We start from the raw sequence: 23,208 nt of genomic DNA on the forward strand, positions 1-23,208 counted from the left end.
AGGGGAACCCTAGCCTTCACTCTTTTAACTCCTAATCATGGATATGGACTTACATACGGCCTCCTGGGTTAGATCTACAGAGTGGCTGTTGGCCGGTGGAGTCTTATGGTTAAGAAAAGGTTCATCAAGCCACAACATTACCAGTAGGTCAAAGTCAGAGACAGAATTGTGATGCAGTCAATTAAACAGAAATTTGAGCCAATGTAAAAAATTAAACACAATGAGATAAATCAGAGTTCCCCAACTCCTGTCCTCAAGGCCCACCAACAGGTCATGTTTTCAGGATTTCTTTAGTATTGTTCAGGTGATGGAATTATTGCCTGTCCAGGTGATGTAGTTATCACCTGTGTAATGCTAAGGAAATCCGGAAAACATGACCTGTTCGTGGGCCTTGAGGACTGGAGTTGGGGAACTCTGAGATAAGGGATACAAGGGACACACAAAGCAACATATCAGGATAGTAACAAACTAGAACTAGAACACCCAAACTAGTAACAAACTAGAACACCCAAAAATGATGCACAGCAGAGCACATATTCGCTCAGTCGGCACCATTATAGTCTATGGCCCCGTCAGCACATACGTCTGAATCCCTTTTGCGGGGGTGTTCGAACGTAAGCCCCGACAAAGCCACTGAACAAGCGCCTTAATGCAGTGTGAAAGCACCTTTAGCTAAAAGTAACTCTATAGAGTTGATGAGGTTGTCGATTGTGGCCTGTGGAATGTTAGTCCACTCCTCTTAGATGGCTGTGTGAAGTTCTTGCATTGCCAGCATGCTAACCAGATTTGTCACCTATTGAGCATATTATGGATGCTCTGAATCGACATATACGACAGCTGTTCAAGTTCCTGCCAATGTACAGCAACTTCGCACAGCCATTGTAGAGGAGTGGATGAACATTCAGGGCCACCATCAAGGCGGTAATGACCTTAATGGTGTATGGGGTCCGATGAGCAGAAGCAAAGAGGGGGTTCCCCTCTTTTTCTTCTGCTCACCAGCTCCCAGAGTATAATAATGCATTATGCGCCGGCGCATTGCCACCGGCAGCGCACATCTCTAGGCTGGGAGCTTTCCTGAAGCTCCACGGCCATCAAAACAGAGCGGCCGCACAGCTCCAGAGGAGATCCTTCCACCAATTCTGTGACGCACTGGTGACTGCTCCTACGCAATGTTGTAATCGCGTAGGCGATGGCATGTATGCACGCCAGGATGCCAGTCCAAAAGTGGAGCTGCGGGGGGTAAGTTTGAAAAACTTTTTTTTTTTAATAAAATGAATTAAATGGGTGTGGAGGGAACAAATGATGATGTATTGATGGTGGGGGTCGGGGGACAGAAAATGATTATGTATTGAGGTGGAGGAGCAAAAATAATGATGAATTGGGGGACGGGGGACAACAAATGATGGGGATTGGCTAGAGCAAATGACGGATTGAGGGTGGGGTACAGCAAATGATGATTTTAGGGTGTGGGACGGGGATAGCAAATGATGTATTGAAGGTGGAATATGGGGGACAGCAAATGATGTATTGAAGGTGGGGGGTGGGGAGAGCAAATAATGTATTGAAGGTGGGATATGGGGGACAGCAAATGATGTATTGAAGGTGGTGGGTGGTGTGAGAGTGTGAAATGTGGTAACAGCAGGAGAGCACTAGGACCCTGTGACTTTTGCCTGGCTGAGCTCAGAGGAGGGGCAGTGCAAGAAACTGTGTGTTCTAAGAGCGTCTCATGTGTGAGAGTCTACACAGGAAGTCTGTGAGAAGGAGCTGCAACAAGACGCTGTCTTTACACTCTTCCCTGTGGAGTTTGTTTACCCCTTTCTCTGTTTAAGAACAAGTGCTGAGCTGGGAAAGCTGTGTGGCTCTGTGGAGTTTTGTGGAAGTCTATTCTGAGTGGATTAGAGACTTTGTGCTGAAGGAGTCATGTGTCGAGTGATAAACGAGGGGACTCAGGAATCCATTTCTGTGACGGAGCACGTGGTTGGTGTACTGGATAAGAGTGAGAGACTTCGGGAGGAAAGAAGGTTTCTGGTGCCATTTCCACTGAGAGGATATTGACAAGACTTTGTGAAGAGATCTTCCCAGACCTTAATCTGAGGCTACAGGACTAAAGTCCCCGGCGTGTGGGCTCGGCATCGGCCAACAAGACAAGGAATTTTTGCTGTTTTTGTGAACTTTGTTTTTGTTTTGGCGCCAAAGTTTTTCGGGACTAGCTGCAGCCACCGCGATTCACAGGCCTGTGATAGACTGTATCTGAGTTTAACGGTACCATAACTTTAAGATACCCGGGTATCCTGAGAATAAGGGTATAAGAGCAATTGATATAGTTTCATGCATTATTATTGTTCATAGTGGTAGGATTGTATTCAGTGTGCCATCTCAGGGGGTCCCCATATACCGCCCTCACTAGTCTGACACTGTGTTTTGGTAAAATTGTTCCAGATCACTAGAATAATTCACATAAGCTGGAAACCTTGAGATTGGCACATTGATTTCAGCTTTTGCTGATTGCGTGTATTTAGTAGAGACAGTGTCCCAGGCAGAACCTGAGACTGATTCATTCAATACTGAATTTTAGTCTAATCCCTGTTTTAGTAAGGAAAGTGTTGTTTATTTCTGTCTCTGTCTCAGTTTGTGACTCACTGGATCTCTCTCGGACCTCCGGTCATTACATTTTTGGCGTAGTCGGCAGGATCCAGTGCTTGTCATGGACGGAGGCGAGGGAAGAAATTACTCTGCTGCACCAGCAGCCCCCCCGCTGGTAGCGGAACCCCTGGCAGCCGCGACGACTGTGGGAGGATATGTGCCGGTAGGAGCTTTACTCCAGCACATGCCGAAATACGACGGGCGTAACATGCCGTTGCAGGATTGGGCTGAGAGGGTTCGGAGTGTGCTGCGGATGTGTAATCTGGCGCCTGCATTATGGGCAGAGTTGGCATTAAATGCACTAGAGGGCGACGCTAGGCGGATGGTGATGGTACGTCCAGAGTCAGAGAGGAGCACATTAGAGAAAATCTTGGAGCTGTTAGAAGGGGGTTCAGGAGGCCGGGCTCGTGTGGCCCAGCTTCTTTCCTTGTTTTTCAATTGGCCCCAAAGGGAATGTGAGACTTTGATGCAGTACTCGAACACTTTACAGGAAACGTTGAATGAGGTGCAGCGACTAGACCCAGGGGCCATGGGGGCATTCCGAGAGGTAGACCGCTTACTTCGGGATCAATTCATAACGGGGTTAGCCAATAGACTCCTTCGAGACAAACTGATGGAGATGTCCCGAGCTACCCCGGAATTATCCTTCTGGCTGATTTATCGGGCCGCGGTGGAAAGGGAGGAGGAGTCTACTCTGGTGGGCGAGGGGGCAGTGGACAGTGCACAGCGGGAAGGAGGTCTGGCGCCAGTTTCAGGAGGGGGCGGACTGGTAAACGTTGTACAGGCTCTGCGTGCCGAACTGAAGGAGCTAAAGCTGGAGGTGTCTAAACTCAGAGCTGGGCCGGTCCCTACTCCTACGGAAGGGCCACACGCCCCGTCCTCTGGAATGGTGGTTCCACAGTCTGCCAGGTCGCCCCCCTCAAATGATCCAAGTTCTCATCCACGAGGAGCAGTCACCTGCTGGAGGTGTGGGCGTCAGGGACACATCTCCCCGTACTGCCGGATGTCTGCAGCCCCGGAGCCTCCTTCGCCGGCGTTAAACTCCCAGCCGCTGCCATGAGAGGGCGAGCAGCAGCGGCCCACCCCCCACAAAGCCCTCGATGGGAAGAACAAGATTTGTTCGCATGCAGTCCAGTGCTGGAAGCAGAGTTTGAAGGGTGAAAGATGAGATGCTTGGTCGACACAGGATCCGAATGTACCATAATGCCCTTAGAGGTGTACGAAAGGCACTTCAGTCAACTTGTGGTTCCCGAGGACGGCCGAGTGATAAGGCTTACAGCCGCTAACAATAGCCAACTGACGGTGAAGGGGATCGTGTGGATGCAACTGAAAATGTTTGGTCAAGAGATGGGTCAGAAAGGGATAGTGCTGGTGGACCACCCTCCCAGAAGAGGGATGGAGGTGATGCTCGGAATGAACGTTCTGCGAGATTTAAATCATCAGATGTATACCAGTGAGGGACCCCGATACTGGATGCGTGCTACCCACCATCGACCCACCCAGAGAATGTTACACTGTCTAGTGCTGAGTTGCGATCTCCTGAAGAGTGTGGTCCCTGGGGTCGGGTGGGCCTGGTCCGAGTGCCATCGCGGACCACGATTTCGCTAGCGCCAGGCATGAAGAACTCTTAATGCTACCGGTGGGGGCTGCGCAGAGACTAAATGGGCTTGAAGTACTCATTGAGCCAGCCCCAGAGAAGTCCTCGTTCGCCAAGGCGCATGTGGCCCGGTCTCTGGCGATTGTGAAGAATGGACGGGTGCTAGTCAGATGTATCAATGTTTTAGATGAGGCTGTTACAATTCCTGCTGGGACCATTCTGGCTGAATTGTTAGTTCCAGCAGGGAAGGTGCCTGATAAGACAGTGTTTGAACTTCGCCCAGATGAACAGTCTTCTTGGACATTCGCGGTCGAAGTAGGCCAGACCGAATCTCCTACCGAAGAATGGAATGGTCGTGTGATCATGGACCAGATGGGAGTGGATCGGGAGAAACTGACCCCCGTGCAATTGGAGCAGCTGGAGAAGGTCTTGTGGGAACATCAAGAGACCTTTTTGCGACATGCGGAGGATTTCGGTTATTCTCGGACGATTGAGCATGAGATTCCCACAGGGGATACTCCTCCTATTAGGGAACGTTATCGTCAAATCCCCCCAACGCTCTATCAAGAGGTGAAGCGCATGGTGGCCAGTATGCTTGATAACCTAGTGATCCGAGAAAGCCAGAGCCCCTGGGCGGCCCCTGTGGTCTTGGTGCGGAAGAAGGATGGGACCCTTCGGTTTTGTGTGGACTATCGCAAATTGAATGCTCACACGGTGAGGGACGCATATCCATTACCTCGCATAGAAGAGTCTCTGTCGGCATTGGGTCGGGCCAAATATTTCTCGACGTTGGATTTAGCAAGTGGCTATTGGCAGGTACCAATGGCCGAAAAAGATCGAGCCAAGACTGCGTTTGTCCTAGCAATGGGGCTCTTTGAATTCAACCGGATGCCCTTCGGGCTCACTAACGCCCCGGGAACTTTTCAGCGCCTGATGGAACATTGCTTAGGCGATCTGAATTTTGAATCAGTCCTGATATACCTAGATGACATTGTGGTGTTCGGGCCTCATTTGAAGACCATCTTGAGAAGTTACGTCAAGTCCTCCGGCGGCTCAGTTGTTATGGCCTAAAAATAAAACCAAAGAAGTGCCAACTGTTACAGAGTCAGATTGAGTATCTAGGTCAGGTGACTCCAGACGGGGTTATGCCCGTGACCAGTAAGGTCATGGTTGTGCAGGAGTGGCCACCCCCCCGTACCCTGCGAGAGGTTCGGGCCTTCTTAAGTTTAGCGGGGTACTATCGGCGATTTGTACCTAAGTTTTCACAAGTAGTGAGTCCCCTGAATGAGCTCTTAAGAGGGATGGCACAAGGTCCCCAAAATCGCCCCATCCCATGAGGACCCCAGCAGCGAAAGGCATTTGAGGAGGTGAAGGCCGCCCTAGCGAGTGCTCCGTTGTTAGTGTATGCCCGGTTCGATTCTTCTTTCCTGTTATATACCGATGGCAGTCTGCATGGGCTGGGGGCGGTACTAGCACAAGTGCAGGATGGTCAGGAGCGAGTAATCGCCTATGGCAGCAGGTCTTTAAGAGACACTGAACGCAACCCAGCTAACTACAGTTCGTTTCGCCTAGAGCTACTGGCCCTGGTGTGGGCGATGACGGAACACTTTGCCGAGTATTTAACGGGAGCTGAGGTGTTGGTCATGACTGATAATAACCCTCTGGCTCACCTAGAAAATGCAAAGCTGGGAGCTTTGGAGCAGCGGTGGGTCGCTCGCCTTGCTAAGTTTAACTATCGAATTAAGTTTCGATCTGGGCGGGAAAACGGAAATGCGGATGCACTCTCAAGGGTGCCCCTTGGGTCCTCGGGGGAAAATGTTGATGACCAGCTTGAGGACACTGAAACCCCTGACTTGGGGCAGGTACCTATCTTCCGAAGTGTGGTACATTCAAGTAGGGTGGTGTCAAGGATGCCGTGTGTTCTGGGAAAAACACCCTCGGATTGGGCGAAGGATCAGAACGATTGCTCTGACATTGCACTAGTGCGCAGTTGGGTACAAAAAGGGGTCTGGCCGCATGCAGAGGAAAAGGCCCAGCTGTCCGTGGAAGGAGTGAAACTACTGCGACATTGGGATAAGTTGTGCTTGGAACAGGGCCTCTTGTACCGTAAGGTGTACCTGCCATCTGAGCTGCAGCACCGGTACCAGCTAGTAATTCCTATGGGGATGGGTCCGGTGGTCGCTCGCGAGGCGCATGAGAAGGGGGCCCACTTTGGGAGTGAAAAGACACTCCAGTGGCTACAGCGAGTCCTCTATTGTCCTGAATTGGGGGAGATGGTGACAGAGGCGTGTCGGCAGTGTCGGGTCTGTGGGCTCAGCAAGAGCCCTGAGCAGCGGGCGCCCACGCAATCTATTAAGACTTCCGCTCCCTTAGAGCTGCTCATGATTGACAATGTCCTGATAGGATACTCAACGTCTGGGTATTCCTATTGCTTGGTAATGACAGGCCACTTCATCAAGTATGCTGTAGCAGTGCCGACAAGAGATCAGACGGCGGAGTCGGCGGCTGAAGCTGTGTGTCGATATTTCATTCAGGTGTTTAGGTGTCCTCAAAGAATACACTCGGATCAAGGGACATGTTTTCAGGGGGCATTGATGAAGGAGCTGTACCAGCTGTATGGTGTTGCACAGTCGAGAACGACACCTTACCATCCCCAAGGTAACGGAGCTTGTGAGCGCTTTAATCGGACTCTGTTGCAGATGTTGAGGACATTGGAGGGTAAACAACAGGTACGCTAGCCTGAGTATCTTCCCGAATTGATGTGGGCCTACAATAATAGAGTGCACAGCACTACTGGCTACTCACCACACATGTTGATGTTCGGGAGGCCAGGGCAGGACATTGAGGATTTGAGCATGCCAGATCCCTCCTCCTATCCCCCTCGGACCGCATCAGAATGGGTTCGGGAACACCGGCGGCGATTGAGGATGGTGTATCAAGTGGTGGGTGATCGACTCAGTCAGGTGACCCATAGGGACACATGCCCCGTGCAAACCGAGCCTTTCTCCCTGGGGGATAGAGTGTTGGTGAGAATAAAACGACAGTTCGGAAAGCTGAGTGAACGGTGGGAGGCGACTCCATAACTGGTGGAAAAATGGCTGAGCTCTGAGATTCCAGTCTACGAGGTCGAACCGGTGGGGACAGGGGGACCATCCCGTAATCTTCATCGTAACATGCTACAACGGTGCTGGTTTAAAGATGCCGTCCCCGTTTCCCCGGATCCACAAGCCGTGTACCGAGGGGGGGGCATCCCTAATGCTCTTGAATTTGATGGTGGGTCTGCCTCCGCCCCTGCTTACTTGCCCCCTGCGATCGATCTGTCCCCGTGTGGAGAGAGTATTGAGAATGTGGTATGTCCTTCAGAGAACGGGGAATCAGGTCAGTTACCTGATCCGTATAATGTGGCACAGGGCGCCACACCTCAGGAGGGAGCAGCCTCATTGGCTCCCATTGAAGAGACTTCTGCTCCCTCAGGAGCCGAGCCTGTTGGGGTGGGTCTCAGGAGAACTACTCGAGCTACGGTGGGTATACTTCCACAACGCTATGCATGAGACGATTTTGAGTGGGGAGGTGTGTCGAGGACGCCAACCGCTAGTGGGGTGGAATGTGAGAGTGTGAAATGTGGTAACAGCAGGAGAGCACTAGGACCCTGTGACTTTTGCCTGGCTGAGCTCAGAAGAGGGGCAGTGCAAGAAACTATGTGTGTTCTAAGAGCGTCTCATGTGTGAGAGTCTAGACAGGAAGTCTGTGAGAAGGAGCTGCAATAAGACACTGTCTTTACACTCTTCCCTGTGGAGTTTGTTTACTCCTTTCTCTGTTTAAGAACAAGTGCTGAGCTGGGAAAGCTGTGTGGCTCTGTGGAGTTTTGTGGAAGTCTATTCTGAGTGGATTAGAGACTTTGTGCTGAAGGAGTCACGTGTCGAGTGATAAACGAAGGGACTCAGGAATCCATTTCTGTGATGAAGCATGTGGTTGGTGTACTGGATAAGAGTGAGAGACTTCGGGAGGAAAGAAGGTTTCTGGTGCCATTTCCACTGAGAGGATATTGACAAGACTTTGTGAAGAGATCTTCCCAGACCTTAATCTGAGGCTACAGGACTAAAGTCCCCGGCGTGTGGGCTCGGCATCGGCCGACGAGACAAGGAATTTTTGCTGTTTTTGTGAACTTTGTTTTTGTTTTGGTGCCAAAGTTTTTCGGGACTAGCTGCAGCCACCGCAATTCACAGGCCTGTGATAGACTGCATCTGAGGTTAACGGTACCATAACTTTAAGATACCCGGGTATCCTGATAATAAGGGTATAAGAGCAATTGATATAGTTTCATGCATTATTATTGTTCATAGTGGTAGGATTGTATTCAGTGTGCCATCTCAGGGGGTCCCCATATACCGCCCTCACTAGTCTGACACTGTGTTTAGGTAAAATTGTTCCAGATCACTAGAATAATTCACATAAGCTGGAAACCTTGAGATTGGCACATTGATTTCAGCTTTTGCTGATTGTGTGTATTTAGTAGAGACAGTGTCCCAGGCAGAACCTGAGACTGATTCATTCAATACTGAATTTTAGTCTAATCCCTGTTTTAGTAAAGAAAGTGTTGTTTATTTCTGTCTCTGTCTCAGTTTGTGACTCACTGGATCTCTCTCGGACCTCCGGTCATTACAGGTGGGGAGAGCAAATTATGAATTGAAGGTGGGGAACAGCAAATGATGATGACTTGAGTGTGGGGGAGTAAATGGTGATGTATTGAGGCGGGGATGGGGGACAGTAAACGATGATGAATTGAATGTGGAGTTGAGCAAATGTTGATGAGTTGAGGGTGGTGGGTGGGGGAGAGCAAATGATGAATTGGGGGTGGGGAGAAGCAAATATTGAAAGATTGAGGGTGGGAGAGATCAAATTATGCTGTATTGAGGGTGGGTGAGAGAAAATGATGATGAATTGGTGGTGGAGGGTAGCAAATAAAGGTAAATTGAGAGTGGGAGAAAGTAAATTATTCTGTATTGAGGGTGGGGGAGAGCAAATATTTATAAATTGAGGGTGGGGGAGAGCAAATAATGATGAATTGAGGGTGGGGGAGAGCAGTTGATAATGAATAGAGGGTGGAGGTGGGAGAAAGAGGACATGAGATAATGAATTGGGGCGGAGGGGGGCATGTAAATATAATGAATCGGGGGAGTCGGAGGTACAGAGTGGGGAATGTTGAGGATGCAGGAGTGTAACCGGTATTGAAATGGGGGAAAGAGTACAGATGCTAATTAATTTATGTATTTATTGGGTGGGGAAAATGTCTGTTTATAGTTAGTGGGAGACACAGTGGTGGATTATCAATCTAAATTTGGAATGGTGGGTTGCATAATAACTAATTATATATTAATGGTGGGTGCACATCTGTATTCAGCTGCATAGTGTAGAAGTTGGGGAAAAGGTGGGGAAAGTGCTTTGGAAGCGGTGCTCTAGATAACTGTGTGTTATTTTCTGCAGAGAGGAGACCTGGCTGGAAGAAGTGATGGCGGTCTGCACTGGATGAAGAAGAAAGAAGTTGAAGGACTTCAACTGGAGACTACACTGGTGAGTGAGTGTGTTACCTGTACACTTACACTATATACAGAGCTCCTGTGCGTAATGTCACCAGTGATCCCTGTATTACCTGTACACTGACACTATATACAGAGCTCCTGTGTGTAATATCACTGATGATCACTGTATTACCTGTACACTGACACTATATTCAGATCTCCTGTGTCTAATGTCACTGGTGATCACTGTATTACCTGTACTCTATATACAGAGCTTCTGTGTATAATGTCACTGGTGATCACTGTATTACATGTACACTATACACTTTATACCGAGCTCCTTTGTATAATGTCACTGGTTATCCCTGTATTACCTGTACACAGACATTATGTACAGAGCTCCTGTGTATAATGTCACCCGTGATCACTGTATTACCTGTACACTGACACTATATACCGAGCTACTGTGTATAATTTCACTGGTGATCACTGTATTACCTGTACACAGACACTATATACAGAGCTCCTGTGTATAATGTCACTGGTGATCACTGTATTACCTGTACACTATACACTATATACAGAGCTCCTGTGTTTAATGTCACTGTTGATCCCTGTATTACCTGTACACTGATACTATATACAGAGCTCCTGTTTATAATATCATTGGTTATCACTGTATTATCTGTATACTGACACTATATACAGAGCTCCTGTGTATAATGTCACCGGTGATCACTGTATTACCTGTACACTGACACTGTATACAGAACTCCAGTGTATAATGTCACAGTTTATCCCTGTATTACCTGTACACTGATACTATATACAGAGCTCCTGTGTATAATGGCACTTATGGTAATATTGGTATTGTAGTTTTTTTTATTAAAGTATGTGGTCTGGTCATGGTGTGGCAGTATTTGTCCCCTGTATGTGGTAATATTCAGTCATTATGCGGTGGTATTATGTGGTCTGGTCATGGTGTGGCAGTATTTGTTCCTTGTATGTGGTATTATTCGGTCACTATGTGGTGGTAATATGTGGTCAGGTAACAGTGTGGCAGTATTTGTTCCTTGTATGTGGTATTATTCGGTCACTATATGGTGGTAATATGTGATCATCTCATGGTGTGGTGGTATTTGTTCCTTCTATGTGCTATTATTCGGATACTATGAGATGGTAATATGTGGTGTGGTCATGGTGTGGCGGTATTTGTCCCTTGTATATGGTATTTGGTCACTATGTGGTGGTAATATGTGGTCTGGTCATTGTGTGGCGGTATTTGTCCCTTGTATGTGGTATTATTTGTCATTTTAAGAAATGTATGTGACACATTACCTTAAAGAAAAATAAATAAAAATATACCTAAAGAGAGTATTGGATATTTTAATAAATGTTTAATAGGTTAGAGTACAGTAGAGCCCTGTCCTACCTTGTCGTGGTGGCGGCTTGAAAAATCTTTTGGCCAAAACAAAAGCTGCTGGCTATATATGTGATATGGTGTTCGATAGGAACTGTTAATGTGTGATTAGTGGGACGTGGTGCAGAAGTGGAGTTTTTCCACGAGTGAGCAGTGGGACTGTAGAAGGTTCAATGGGTGGAGGCGGATCTGGAGTGGAGCCTGGGCGGAGTCTCAAGTGGGCCCGAAAATTGCCAGTATGGGGCCCTGAAGTTCCTGGTGGCAGCCCTGCCAACATTCCTCAGGCCACAATCCACAACCTGATCAACTCTATGCGAAGGAGATGTGTTGCACTTCGTGAGGCAAATGGTGGTCACACCAGATACTGACTGCTTTACCCCCCCCCCCCCCCCCCCGGATCTCCCAATACTGTAAAACCTCACATTTTACAGTGGCCTTTTATTGTGGCCACCCTAAGGCACACCTGTGCAATAATCGTGCCGTCTAATCAACATCTTGCTATGCCACACCTGTCAGGTGGATGATTATCTCAGCAACGGAGAAATGCTCACTAACACAGATTGAGACAAATTTGTGAATAATATTTGAGAGAAAAAGGGCTTTTGTGTACATAGAAAAAGTCTTACATCTTTGAGTTCAACTCATGAAAAATAGGAGCAAAAACAAATGTTGTGTTTTTATTTTTTTGAGTAAATATACTAACACAATGATCTTATAACAAAATCATATTTAATGTACAAAATACCTTAATTTACGGGGTGCCTTATATGTGGTGTCAATGTTAAAATGCAGTGCATCTGTTATTTCATTTTCTATTGCAGCACTTTGCCTGCCACGTTGTTTAAATGGTGGGCTTTGTGTAACTCCAGGATTGTGCATCTGTCCTCCAGGATACTATGGCACCAACTGTGATAAAGGTACATTGCACACCATACAGAAACATTATGTATAAAATATATTTTTCATATAATTATCTTTCATTTCAAATATATTTATATGTCTTATTTATGCTCATCGCTATTCACAAGATGTCATCTCTTCCAATAATTCGAGCATAGTATTATGTAGTGAATAATAAGCATACATTGTACTGAAGATGTGTGTAGCATAGGATATTGTGTAAGGTAAGAAAGAGACGACTAAACCCATAGGGCCTGATTCATTATTTGCGGGGGTATTTTTAAGTAAATTTTCTTTAATGTCTTGTGGTATTCATTGCTGTTCTTTGCATCAAATTCTTCAAAATTAAAAGAAAAAAGGAGACAAGAGCACATAGGGTAATGATGTATTTTAAAAGTGAATTCAGGGGGTGAGGTGGTTGCTCACTTGATTCGGTTGTGTATGTCACAACTCCAATAAATGCCGGTATATTATTCAGCTCCTGCAGTTATGTCCGCAGATAAAAGAGGATCTTCTTCTGCATGTACATTCAGGAGATAGATGTTCTGGTAGATCGTGCTGCTGTGAAAGAGGAATATTTCCACGTGTTATTAACGCGTTTCAGGTTCATACCGAACCCTTTCTCAAAACTGAACTATATATCATAATTTAAGAACATAACTACATTATGTAGTTAAGTTTTGAGAAAGGGTTCAGTACGAACCTGAAAAGCGTTAATAAAAGCTACCTGAAGTATTACCACACGTGGAATTACTCCTTTATCACAGCAGCACTGTCTACCAGAACGTCTATCTCCTACTTCTCCTAAATTCTTAGGAAATGTAAAACTTTCATGAAAACAACAGCTATACATAAAACTAACAGAGGGACTATGGAGTAGATTTGGGCCAAATTTTGCAACTTTTTAAAAAAGTTAAACTTAAAGGGGTATTCCCATCTCCAAGATCCTATCCCAATATGTAGTAGGTGTAATAGTAATAATACACTGCTCAAAAAAATAAAGGGAACACTTAAACAACAGAATATAACTCCAAATAAATCAAACTTCTGTGAAATCAAACTGTCCATTTAGGAAGCAACACTGATTGACAATCAATTTCACATGCTGTTGTGCAAATGGAATAGACAATAGATGGAAATTATTGGCAATTATCAAGACACCCTCAATAAAGGAGTGGTTCTGCAGGTGGGGACCACAGACCACATCTCAGTACCAATGCTTTCTGGCTGATGTTTTGGTCACTTTTGAATGTTAGTTGTGCTTTCACACTCATGGTAGCATGAGACAGACTCTACAACCCACAGAAGTTGCTCAGGTAGTGCAGCTCATCCAGGATGGCACATCAATGCGAGCTGTGGCAAGGTTTGTGGTGTCTGTCAGTGTAGTGTCAAGAGGCTGGAGGCGCTACCAGGAGACAGGCCAGTACACCAGGAGATGTGGAAGGGGCCGTAGGAGGGCAGCAACCCAGCAGCAGGACCACTACCTCCGCTTTTTGCAAGGAGGAACAGGAGGAGCACTGCCAGAGCCCTGCAAAATTACCTCCAGCAGGCCACAAATGTGCATGTGTTTGCACAAACGGTTAGAAACTGACTCCATGAGGGTGGTATGAGGGCTCGACGTCCACAGATGGGAGTTGTGCTCACAGCCCAACATCGTGCAGGACGCTTGGCATTTGCCACAGAACACCAGGATTGGCAAAGTCGCCACTGGCGCCCTGTGCTCTTCACAGATGAAAGCAGGTTCACACTGAGCACATGTGACAGACGTGACAGAGTCTGGAGATGCCATGGAGAGTGATCTGCTGCCTGCAACATCCTTCAGCATGACCGGTTTGGCAGTGGGTCAGTAATGGTGTGGGTGGCATTTCTTTGGAGGGCCGCACAGCCCTCCATGTGCTCGCCAGAGGTAGCCTGACTGCCAGTAGCTACCGAGATGAAATCCTCAGACCCCTTGTGAGACCATATGCTGGTGCGGTTGGCCCTGGGTTCATCCTAATGCAGGACAATGCGAGACCTCATGTGGCTGGAGTGTGTCAGCAGTTCCTGCAAGATGAAGGCATTGAAGCTATGGACTGGCCCGTCCGTTCCACAGACGTGAATCCGATTGAGCACATCTGGTACATCATGTCTCCCTCCATCCACCAACGTCACGTTGCACCACAGACTGTCCAGGAGTTGGCGGATGCTTTAGTCCAGGTCTGGGAGGAGATCCCACAGGAGACCATCCGCCAACTCATCAGGAGCATGCCCAGGCATTGTAGGGGGGTCATACAGGCACATGGAGGCCACAAACAATACTGAGCCTCATTTTGACTTGTTTTAAGGACATTACATCAAAGTTGGATCAGCCTGTAGTGTGTTTTTCCACTTTAATTTTGGGGGTGACTCCAAATCCAGGCCTCCATTGGTTAATACATCTGATTTCCATTGATGATTTTTGTGTGATTTTGTTGTCAGCACATTCAACTTTGTACAGAACAAAGTATTCAATGAGAATATTTCATTCATTCAGATCTAGGATGTGTTATTTGAGTGTTCCCTTTATTTTTTTGAGCAGTGTATTAGCAAATACCTACAATTAGAAATATAGTATAGTATTTTTGATTCACTATTCCACTTACCTCATGTGCAGGCATTGCAGGACCTTAGGTATCCATCGTTACGACCACTAGCAGCTAGCTAACTAACAGTCACTTTATTAGTGGACGTAACCATGGATACCTGAGGTCCTGCAATGCCTTCACATGAGGAAAGAGACAGCGAATCAAAAATACTATACTACATTTCTAATTGGAGGTATTTGCTAATATTATTATTATTACACCTACTACATATTGGGATAGGATCTTGTAGATGGGAATATCCCTTTAATGAATCAGTCTAAAAAATCTAGAAAAGCCGCACTGACGTAAGGATCAGAAAACTAATAAAACAACAAAAGACAACTTGAAAAAAGGGCCAAATCCTTTGATCATTTTGTCGCAAATAAAAGAGTCACTAATCGAGAGTTATTCATGCATAAAAATCTTGAAAATGCAATGATGAATTGGGCCCATGGTTTGCTCTTTGTCGTATACTTTAAGCTTCTAAGGGTAGCATATACTTAGCGTGTAGTTTAGCATTCAAGATCAGGAAGATAGAATACAATCTTATAAACAGCAGACAAATTATATTATTTTGATAATTGCCTCTTCAGAGGGAAAATTTTATATGCAAATTGCCTCTTCAGAGAAAAAGAGCACTTGAACTCTATAGCGCCACCTGTTGGAAGCAGCAATCCTACAAGTCACAATCAACACTTTAACGAGTCGTGCAATATGACTTAGGATATTCCCAGAGGAGCACTGCATGGTGAATAAGCCTCCTTACCTTGACGTGCCAGAGCTGGTGTGTCACTCTCCATAAGGAGAAACGCTACCCCTTAGACCTCAGTCCAGAGCCTCTCACCTAGCCAAATCAGTTCTCATACTTTGCACTGATGAGGGCCAACAGCCCGAAACACCGTGTCTGTAAATTGAGATTCTGATTTGGCTTTTATCCTAAGTCATATTGCATGACTCGTTAAAGGGTTGATTGTGACTTGTAGGATTGCTGCTTCCAATAGGTGGCGCTATAGAGCACAAGTCCTCTTTTCCTCTGAAGAGGCAATTTGCATATTATTTTGATGTTATTAATATCTATAATATAACCGGGGATGCGGGTCTCTGTCCGAAGCCTCGATAGACTGCGCATGCGTGACGCGCAGTCTGGCTCCAGACAGAAGACCGCATCCAGCCGTTACAGGTAAGAGGAGGTGTATGGCGTCGGAGATGGCGCGGTATGCGTAGGCACTGAACGCACACTGCGATCTCCGGCGCCATACTTACATACTTACCTGACTGGGAAGAGCGTTGTCGCGGCGCCTCTCTTCAGTGGAGACCGGGGCGGAGTGAGACATCGGATCGGCGCGTGCGCATAGCGCTATCCGGCGCCATTTTACTTAAGACACATTTACAATGTGTCTTCAGCAAAATGGCGCCGGACAGCGCGGTGCTCTGGCGCCAGACAGCGCGGTGCTCTGTCGCCGCACTCCTCCCCCAGCCTCCAGCAGAACAGGATGCTGCAGCGCTGGAGTACAGAGAAGAAAGGTGAGTATAACTGTTTATTTTTTGGGGGATGTGTGTATAGTGGGGGGGTGAGGGGTGCCACGCATACCGGGATTAGGGATGCCACGCATACCAGAATAGGGATGAGGGGAGCCATGCATACCAGAATAGGGATGAGGGGTGCCACGCATACCGGGATTGGGGATGAGGGGTGACACGCATACCGGGATTGGGGATGAGGGGTGACACGCATACCGGGATTGGGGATGAGGGGTGACACGCATACCAGGATTGGGGATGAGGGGTGCCACGCATACCGGGATTGGGGATGAGGGGTGCCACGCATACCGGGATTGGGGATGAGGGGTGCCACGCATACCGGGATGGGGATGAGGGGTGCCACGCATAATAGGATTGGGGATGAGGGGAGCCACGCATACCGGGATTGGGGATGAGGGGTGACACGCATACCAGGATTGGGGATGAGGGGTGACACGCATACCAGGATTGGGGATGAGGGGTGCCACGCATAATGGCATTGGGGATGAGGGGAGCCACGCATAATGGCATTGTGGATGAGGGGAGCCACGCATACCGGGATTGGGGATGAGGGGTGCCACGCATACCAGGATTGGGGATGAAAGGTGCCACGCATACCAGACTAGGGATGAGGGGTGCCATGCATACCAGGATTGGGGATGAAAGGTGTCACGCATACCAGAATAGGGATGAGAGGTGCCACGCATACCAGAATAGGGATGAGGGGTGCCACGCATACCAGAAAAGGGATGAGGGGTGCCACGCATACCAGGATTGGGATGAGGGGTGCCACGCATACCAGCATAGGGATGAGGGGTGCCACGCATACCGGGATTGGGGATGAGGGGTGCCACGCATACCGGGATTGGGGATGAGGGGTGCCACGCATATGGGGATGAGAGGTGCCATGCATACCGGGATTGGGGATGAGGGGTGACACGCATACCAGAATTGGGGATGAGGGGTGACACGCATACCAGGATTGAGGATGAGGGCTGACACGCATACCAGGATTGGGGATGAGGGGTGACACGCATACCAGGATTGGGGATGAGGGGTGCCACGCATAATGGCATTGGGGATGAGGGGAGCTACGCATAATGGCATTGGGGATGAGGGGAGCCACGCATACCAGGATTGGGGATGAAAGGTGCCACGCATACCAGGATTTGGGATGAAAGGTGCCACGCATACCAGAATAGGGATGAGGGGTGCAACACATACCAGAATAGGGATGAGGGGTGCCACGCATACCGGGATTGGGGATGAGGAGTGCCACGCATACCAGGATTGGGGATGAGGGGTGCCACGCATACCAGAATAGGGATGAGGGGTGCCACGCATACCAGAATAGGGATGAGGGGTGCCACGCATACCGGGATTGGGGATGAGGGGTGCCACGCATACCGGGATTGGGGATGAGGGGTGCCACGCATACCGGGATTGGGGATGAGGGGTGCCATGCATACCGGGATTGGGGATGAGGGGTGACACGCATACCAGGATTGGGGATGAGGGGTGACACGCATACCAGGATTGGGGATGAGGGGTGACACGCATACCAGGATTGGGGATGAGGGGTGCCACGCATAATGGCATTGGGGATGAGAGGAGCCACGCATAATGGCATTGGGGATGAGGGGAGCCACGCATACCAGGATTGGGGATGAAAGGTGCCACGCATACCAGGATTTGGGATGAAAGGTGCCACGCATACCAGAATAGGGATGAGGGGTGCCACGCATACCAGAATAGGGATGAGGGGTGCCACGCATACCGGGATTGGGGATGAGGGGTGCCACGCATACCAGGATTGGGGATGAGGGGTGCCACGCATACCAGAATAGGGATGAGGGGTGCCACGCATACCAGGATTGGGGATGAGGGGTGCCACGCATACCGGAATTGGGGATGAGGGGTGCCACGCATACCAGAATAGTGATGAGGGGTGCCACGCATACCAGGATTGGGGATGAGGGGAGCCACGCATACCGGGATTGGGGATGAGGGGTGCCACGCATACCGGGATTGGGGCTGAGGGGTGCCACGCATACCGGGATAGGATGGTGGGGGCAGCACAAATACCAGGAGGGGGGAGCACATACCAACATGTAAGACCATATACCAATAAAAATGCTCGCCACCTGGGCGTAGAACGGGTGGTTCAATAGCTAGTTGGCATATAATCACTGCAGCAGGGTAGGTAGGATACCACATGCAAATTATCTTTCATATCAGGATAATAAGAAGATACAGTACATTTAAGATACCATTCATGTATTTTTCTTCATTTCTGTACACAGCAAACTGTACTACAAGTTGCCTGAATGGAGGAACGTGCTTCTATCCGGGGAAGTGTATCTGCCCATCAGGTTACGAAGGAGATCAGTGTGAGACAAGTATGTGACCAGAACCCACTATGCCGAAATTCTGCAATTCATGTCTCCTTTGTCTGTGTTAGGTTAAAATGTAATAAATTGTAACCCCCACTGCAGCTTTCAAGCTGCTTTTATTTATGTCAAGATGAAAGAATTTTCAGAGGTTTGGCATCAAAGCCTTTCACACATGCCACTGTAACTGGGTGATGTTTGAAGCACAAATGTATTCACATTTTCCTATCAGCTTCTACGCCAATAAGCTTACATTTAGCCTCCGCTGTAGTAACATCTTTGTATAGTAATACAGTATTTAGCATTTAGAAGGGTAGACACTTCTCAAATTAATTTGCCATATTGAACAACAATTACAGAAAGTTTTATAAACAAATACATAGAAATATTAAAGTGAAATATGCAAAAAAGGTCCAAGGCGCCACCACCTACCTCATTCAATGCTTTATTGTAAAGCACAAAATCACACAACAGCTGTTAAGTGCATTTTTGCTCCACAATAAAGTATTACAAAATGTAGCTGAGGTGCCTTGGACCCTTCCTGCATATTTGACTTTAATGGTGGATCAAGGTGTAACCCGCCCATTTCACATCTCAGCCTCGCAGCCTGGTGCGTACGGTACCAAGTTAAAGCTTTTTCATGTGTGTTTTAGCTTCCAGCCACTTCTTCATCGTTTTACGGATAAATATCGAATAAACTAGTCACACCAAGTGTGTACATGTCAGTGTATCACTGTATTGTCACATAAGCACTGGAGTATAAAAAAAAAAATGCACTATTCTTACAATGTACAGATAATGGAATTCCCTTAAGGGAAATAGGAGAGAAGATGGCTCTTTCTGAGCGTAGTAAGTTAAAAAAAAGAGAGATTAAAATCAAAAACCGGGAACTTGATCACCTGATGGAGTTGTGCATACATGTTTTTAAAGGGGTTTTCCCACGAACAAAAGTTCATTTTAATCAATAGATATTGGAATAATAATAACTTCCACAATTGGATGTGTTTAAATAAAATGTTCCTGTGCTAAGATAATCTTATAAATGTTCCCCTGCTGTGTACTGTGTAATGGCTGTGTCTGACCGTACAGGAACATGGTCTGATCATACCACATCTCCTGGGCAGTGGGCGGGGGGTATACAGATATTACAACAGGGGATCACAAATGATTCTTTCCTCGAGGTAAAATATTGTTTGAAACCAGGTAGGGAGTAGTGTTGAGCCACCCCCGTAGTGTTCGAGTTCGGTTCGGTTCGTCGAACACCCGTGTGTTCGCCGAACTGTTCGTCGAACTGTTCGTCGAACACCTTCGAACACCGTTAAAACCAATGGCAGGCAAACAAAAACACATAGAAACACATAGAAAACACCTTCAAAGGTGTCCAAAAGCTGACAAACTGCTCAGAAGACACAACTAACACATGGAAAAGTGACAAGTACATATAGTCATGCGAAAAGAAAAGAGGTGGAGGAGTAAAAGGAGGGGGAGACACAGATATAGGCATGTCATGCCCTTCTAAAATCCAAAAAGTGAGAAGCCGAGACGGCCAGTCCGCTCCTGCCCGTGCCACCTCCGTGTCGCCGGGTTTGTGCCAGAGCCGCGGTGAACCCTGACGGCCAGCCCCCCTCTCCCAATACTGGTGCCTGTCCGCTGGTGGGTCGAGAGAGCCCCCCTGTGGTGGAGGCAGCTCTAAGCTTTTTAATTTAAATTGTCCCTCTAATTTGAATGAATACACTTTAAATCCATTTACAAGGATCTATTGGAGGGCAAGTCTCATGCCAGCAGCCGCGTAATTCCAGCTCCAGTAGCGTCCACTAAAGCTGCTGCAGTTAAAAAGCTTTTATAAGGATCGAGCTCGGCTGTCCACCGCAAGGCATCCTAGTGCCAGTCCCAGCCCCTATGCCTTGGGGTGCCTCCTGATGCTCTTCACTAAGTATCCCGTGGTCCCGAAGCATTTCCTTTGAAAAAATTAAGTGTCCAAACTACAGGTGGTGTAGCTTGCTTAACAGCCGGGATAATCCGCTGACTAGCAGACACTGCTACTAGGCACAAAGTATTTCCTGGGCTAGATGCAGTTAAAAATTTGTAAGTAGATACTCTCGTTGGATGCTGAGAAAGCATTCCATAGAGTCTCCTGGCACGCCATATATGATTCTCTTAAAAAGCTTGGGGTAGGGGTCTAGGGGACCCTTTTATAGCCAAAATCACGGCCCTGTATCACAATACGTCACCTAGGCTGAAGATAAATGGAACTGTAGCACCGAGGGCTCGGTTGTTACAGACGTATTGCACCTCACCCAGAGGTGTGATATCTCACTCTCAGATAAGGATGGAGTGTGGATCAGGACCCGACACCTGCATGCATTACACCACATTGCTGTGGGGCAGGGCGACCAATATGCCCCTGAGATGGGCACGACAGTCCCTGTCCCTGGCTGGAGTGGGGGGAGGGAACACTGAGGAAGGGGAACCCTGCAGTGCAGGAGCAGGGAGGAAGCAGTTCCTGGGTGCATTGAGAAGGGAGTATAAAAGGTGGGCACCATCTTAGTTCAGTGCAGAGAAGTCTGAGCAGAAGTGGCAGGGAGCAGGGGCTCTGCATGAGCTCTGCTCCGGAGGCGGGCCTAGTAACAGAGGCCCAGGCCTGCAAGAGGGAGAAGGAAGGAAGAGGAGCGGAGAAGGCTCCAGGAACGAGGAATGAAGGGATCCCAGGGGTGCGGACGGGCGAGTCGCCACCGCACGCCCGAATCCACCTGCGTGGAGGGGTCAGGCCAAAGGGGGAGACCGGTCCCCGAACTAGTGGAGGCAGGAAACGACCCTCAGCTAGAAACCGGAGGCTCTGACATTTTATGTGGTGCAGCCCCTTGCTCCACCCGCTAGGAAGGCACCACATAGGGTCAGGGAAACTGGCGCCAAGTTTACCAAGAGGAGGCCCGAGGCAGCCGGACAGAAGTGTTGGTAAGAAAGGCCAGACAAAGGACACACAAAGGGGGTCCTGTGAAGCGCTCCAAAGTTATCTGGGAGTTGTCTGAGCCCCTCACCTGGTGAGCACAGTACGACGTGGGCAGCCGTTACCTGCAGACGTGGTCTGGATAATAAGAACTGTGAGTAAAGGCCCTGAACTGCATCACTGACTCCGTGTCGTTACTGCTGCTGCCCTGCACCATCACCCCCATCCTCCGCATACACTGCCCTGAGGCTATACTCCTCCCGTGGGGAGTTATGCTACGCTCTGCTGCACCCACAACACCAGCCTTAGCGGTCTGCCCTGTAGCGGCGGTTCACTCTGACCGCAATCCACGGGTGGCGTAGTCGGACATTTAAACATCAAAACCACATAAATAGTTCCGCCACTGGTTTGACCGCCCTGAGCCACGGAACCGGATCGCCGCCACGAAGACTACAACCACCAGCATCCACCAAAAAGGGTCCGGCTCCGGGTGTCCCAAGGCCCAGGGGGTGCGTCAGAACATTTTCATCACCTTTCACAATCACCAATGGGACAAGGCAGGGATGTCCTCTGTCCCCTCTCTTATACATCCTAGTGACGGAGCACCTGCTCTCATCAATTCGCCATAACCCCAATATTAGGTGGATTGAGGTGGGAGGCACCGAGTACAAGTGCTCTCTATTTGCTGATGATGTCCTAGTATATATCACTCAATCACATATATCCATCCCTGCTGTTATGGCTGAAATAGATCACTTTGTTACATGGTAAAATTTTAAAATCAATGCAGCGAAGTCTGAGGCCCTCGATGTCTCCCTCCCTAAATCCATATAGGATTCCATCCAGTCCAACTTTCCCTTTGCCTGGCCCTCACAGGGTATCAAATACTTAGGAATTCCTATTCATAGAGACCTCTCCCATCTATGTTATCTTAATTTTGGGCCCTTTATTGAACAATTCCATACAGACCACGGTTGGCAAGTTAGAACTGTAAGATTCACTACGTGAACCACTGGTGTTTTGTGGAAAAGCACATGTACACCGCGTTCCAAATTATTATGCAAAAAGTGTTTAGGAGTGATAAGGGAAGAATTTGTTTGTTTGTCAGTTAAACTCATTGATGGTGATTTGTGTCAGGGCTCTTTATATCACTGTAAGCAATTGCAGACACCTGTGCTAATTAGTTTGGCAGGTGTGTCCAATGAAAGGCAAGACTACTTAAGAAGGCTCTCTCACATTATTAAGCAGCCTACATTTTCTGCCAAAATGGGAAAGAAAAAGGATGTGTCGGCTGCTGAGAAGCAACAAATTGTGGAGTGTTTAGGTCAAGGCATGACTACAATCAACATTGTGCGATGATCAGGATGAAGTGTCTTGGCAATCAAGAAGTATGTAGCTGATTCACAGTACACACGTGTGCGTGCTGATAAGGGCAAATTGAGGACTCTTTCCTACAGGCAATTACGTCAGGTTGAAAGAGCAGCGGCAAAAAAGCCTTGTCATAGCAGCAGACAAGTTTTTGAAGCTGCTTGTGCCTCCAACGTCCCCCGAACAACAAGATGCAGGGTCCTTCAGAGGTTTGCAGCTGTGCATACGCCATCCTGTCGACCTCCTCTATCCACTTCACACAAGCAGAAACGGCTCCAGTGGGCCAAACATTACATGAAG

At 48.0% G+C, this 23,208-nt stretch overlaps 1 protein-coding gene across 1 annotated transcript in view; it reads left to right on the forward strand.

Moving 5' to 3' along the window:
• Positions 1-23,208, forward strand: part of WIF1 (WNT inhibitory factor 1) — a 167,881-nt gene that overhangs the window by 116,695 nt on the left and 27,978 nt on the right. Inside the window, exons 6-7 of the mRNA XM_073650692.1 lie at positions 12,001-12,096; positions 18,507-18,602. Coding sequence (XP_073506793.1) covers positions 12,001-12,096; positions 18,507-18,602 — 192 coding nt within the window. The remainder of the gene's footprint in view (positions 1-12,000; positions 12,097-18,506; positions 18,603-23,208) is intronic.

Source organism: Phyllobates terribilis, unplaced genomic scaffold, assembly GCF_046119375.1.
Source record: "Phyllobates terribilis strain yellow unplaced genomic scaffold, ASM4611937v1 Scaffold_11__3_contigs__length_659146591, whole genome shotgun sequence".
In the NCBI taxonomy this organism is placed as follows: Eukaryota; Metazoa; Chordata; class Amphibia; order Anura; family Dendrobatidae; genus Phyllobates; species Phyllobates terribilis.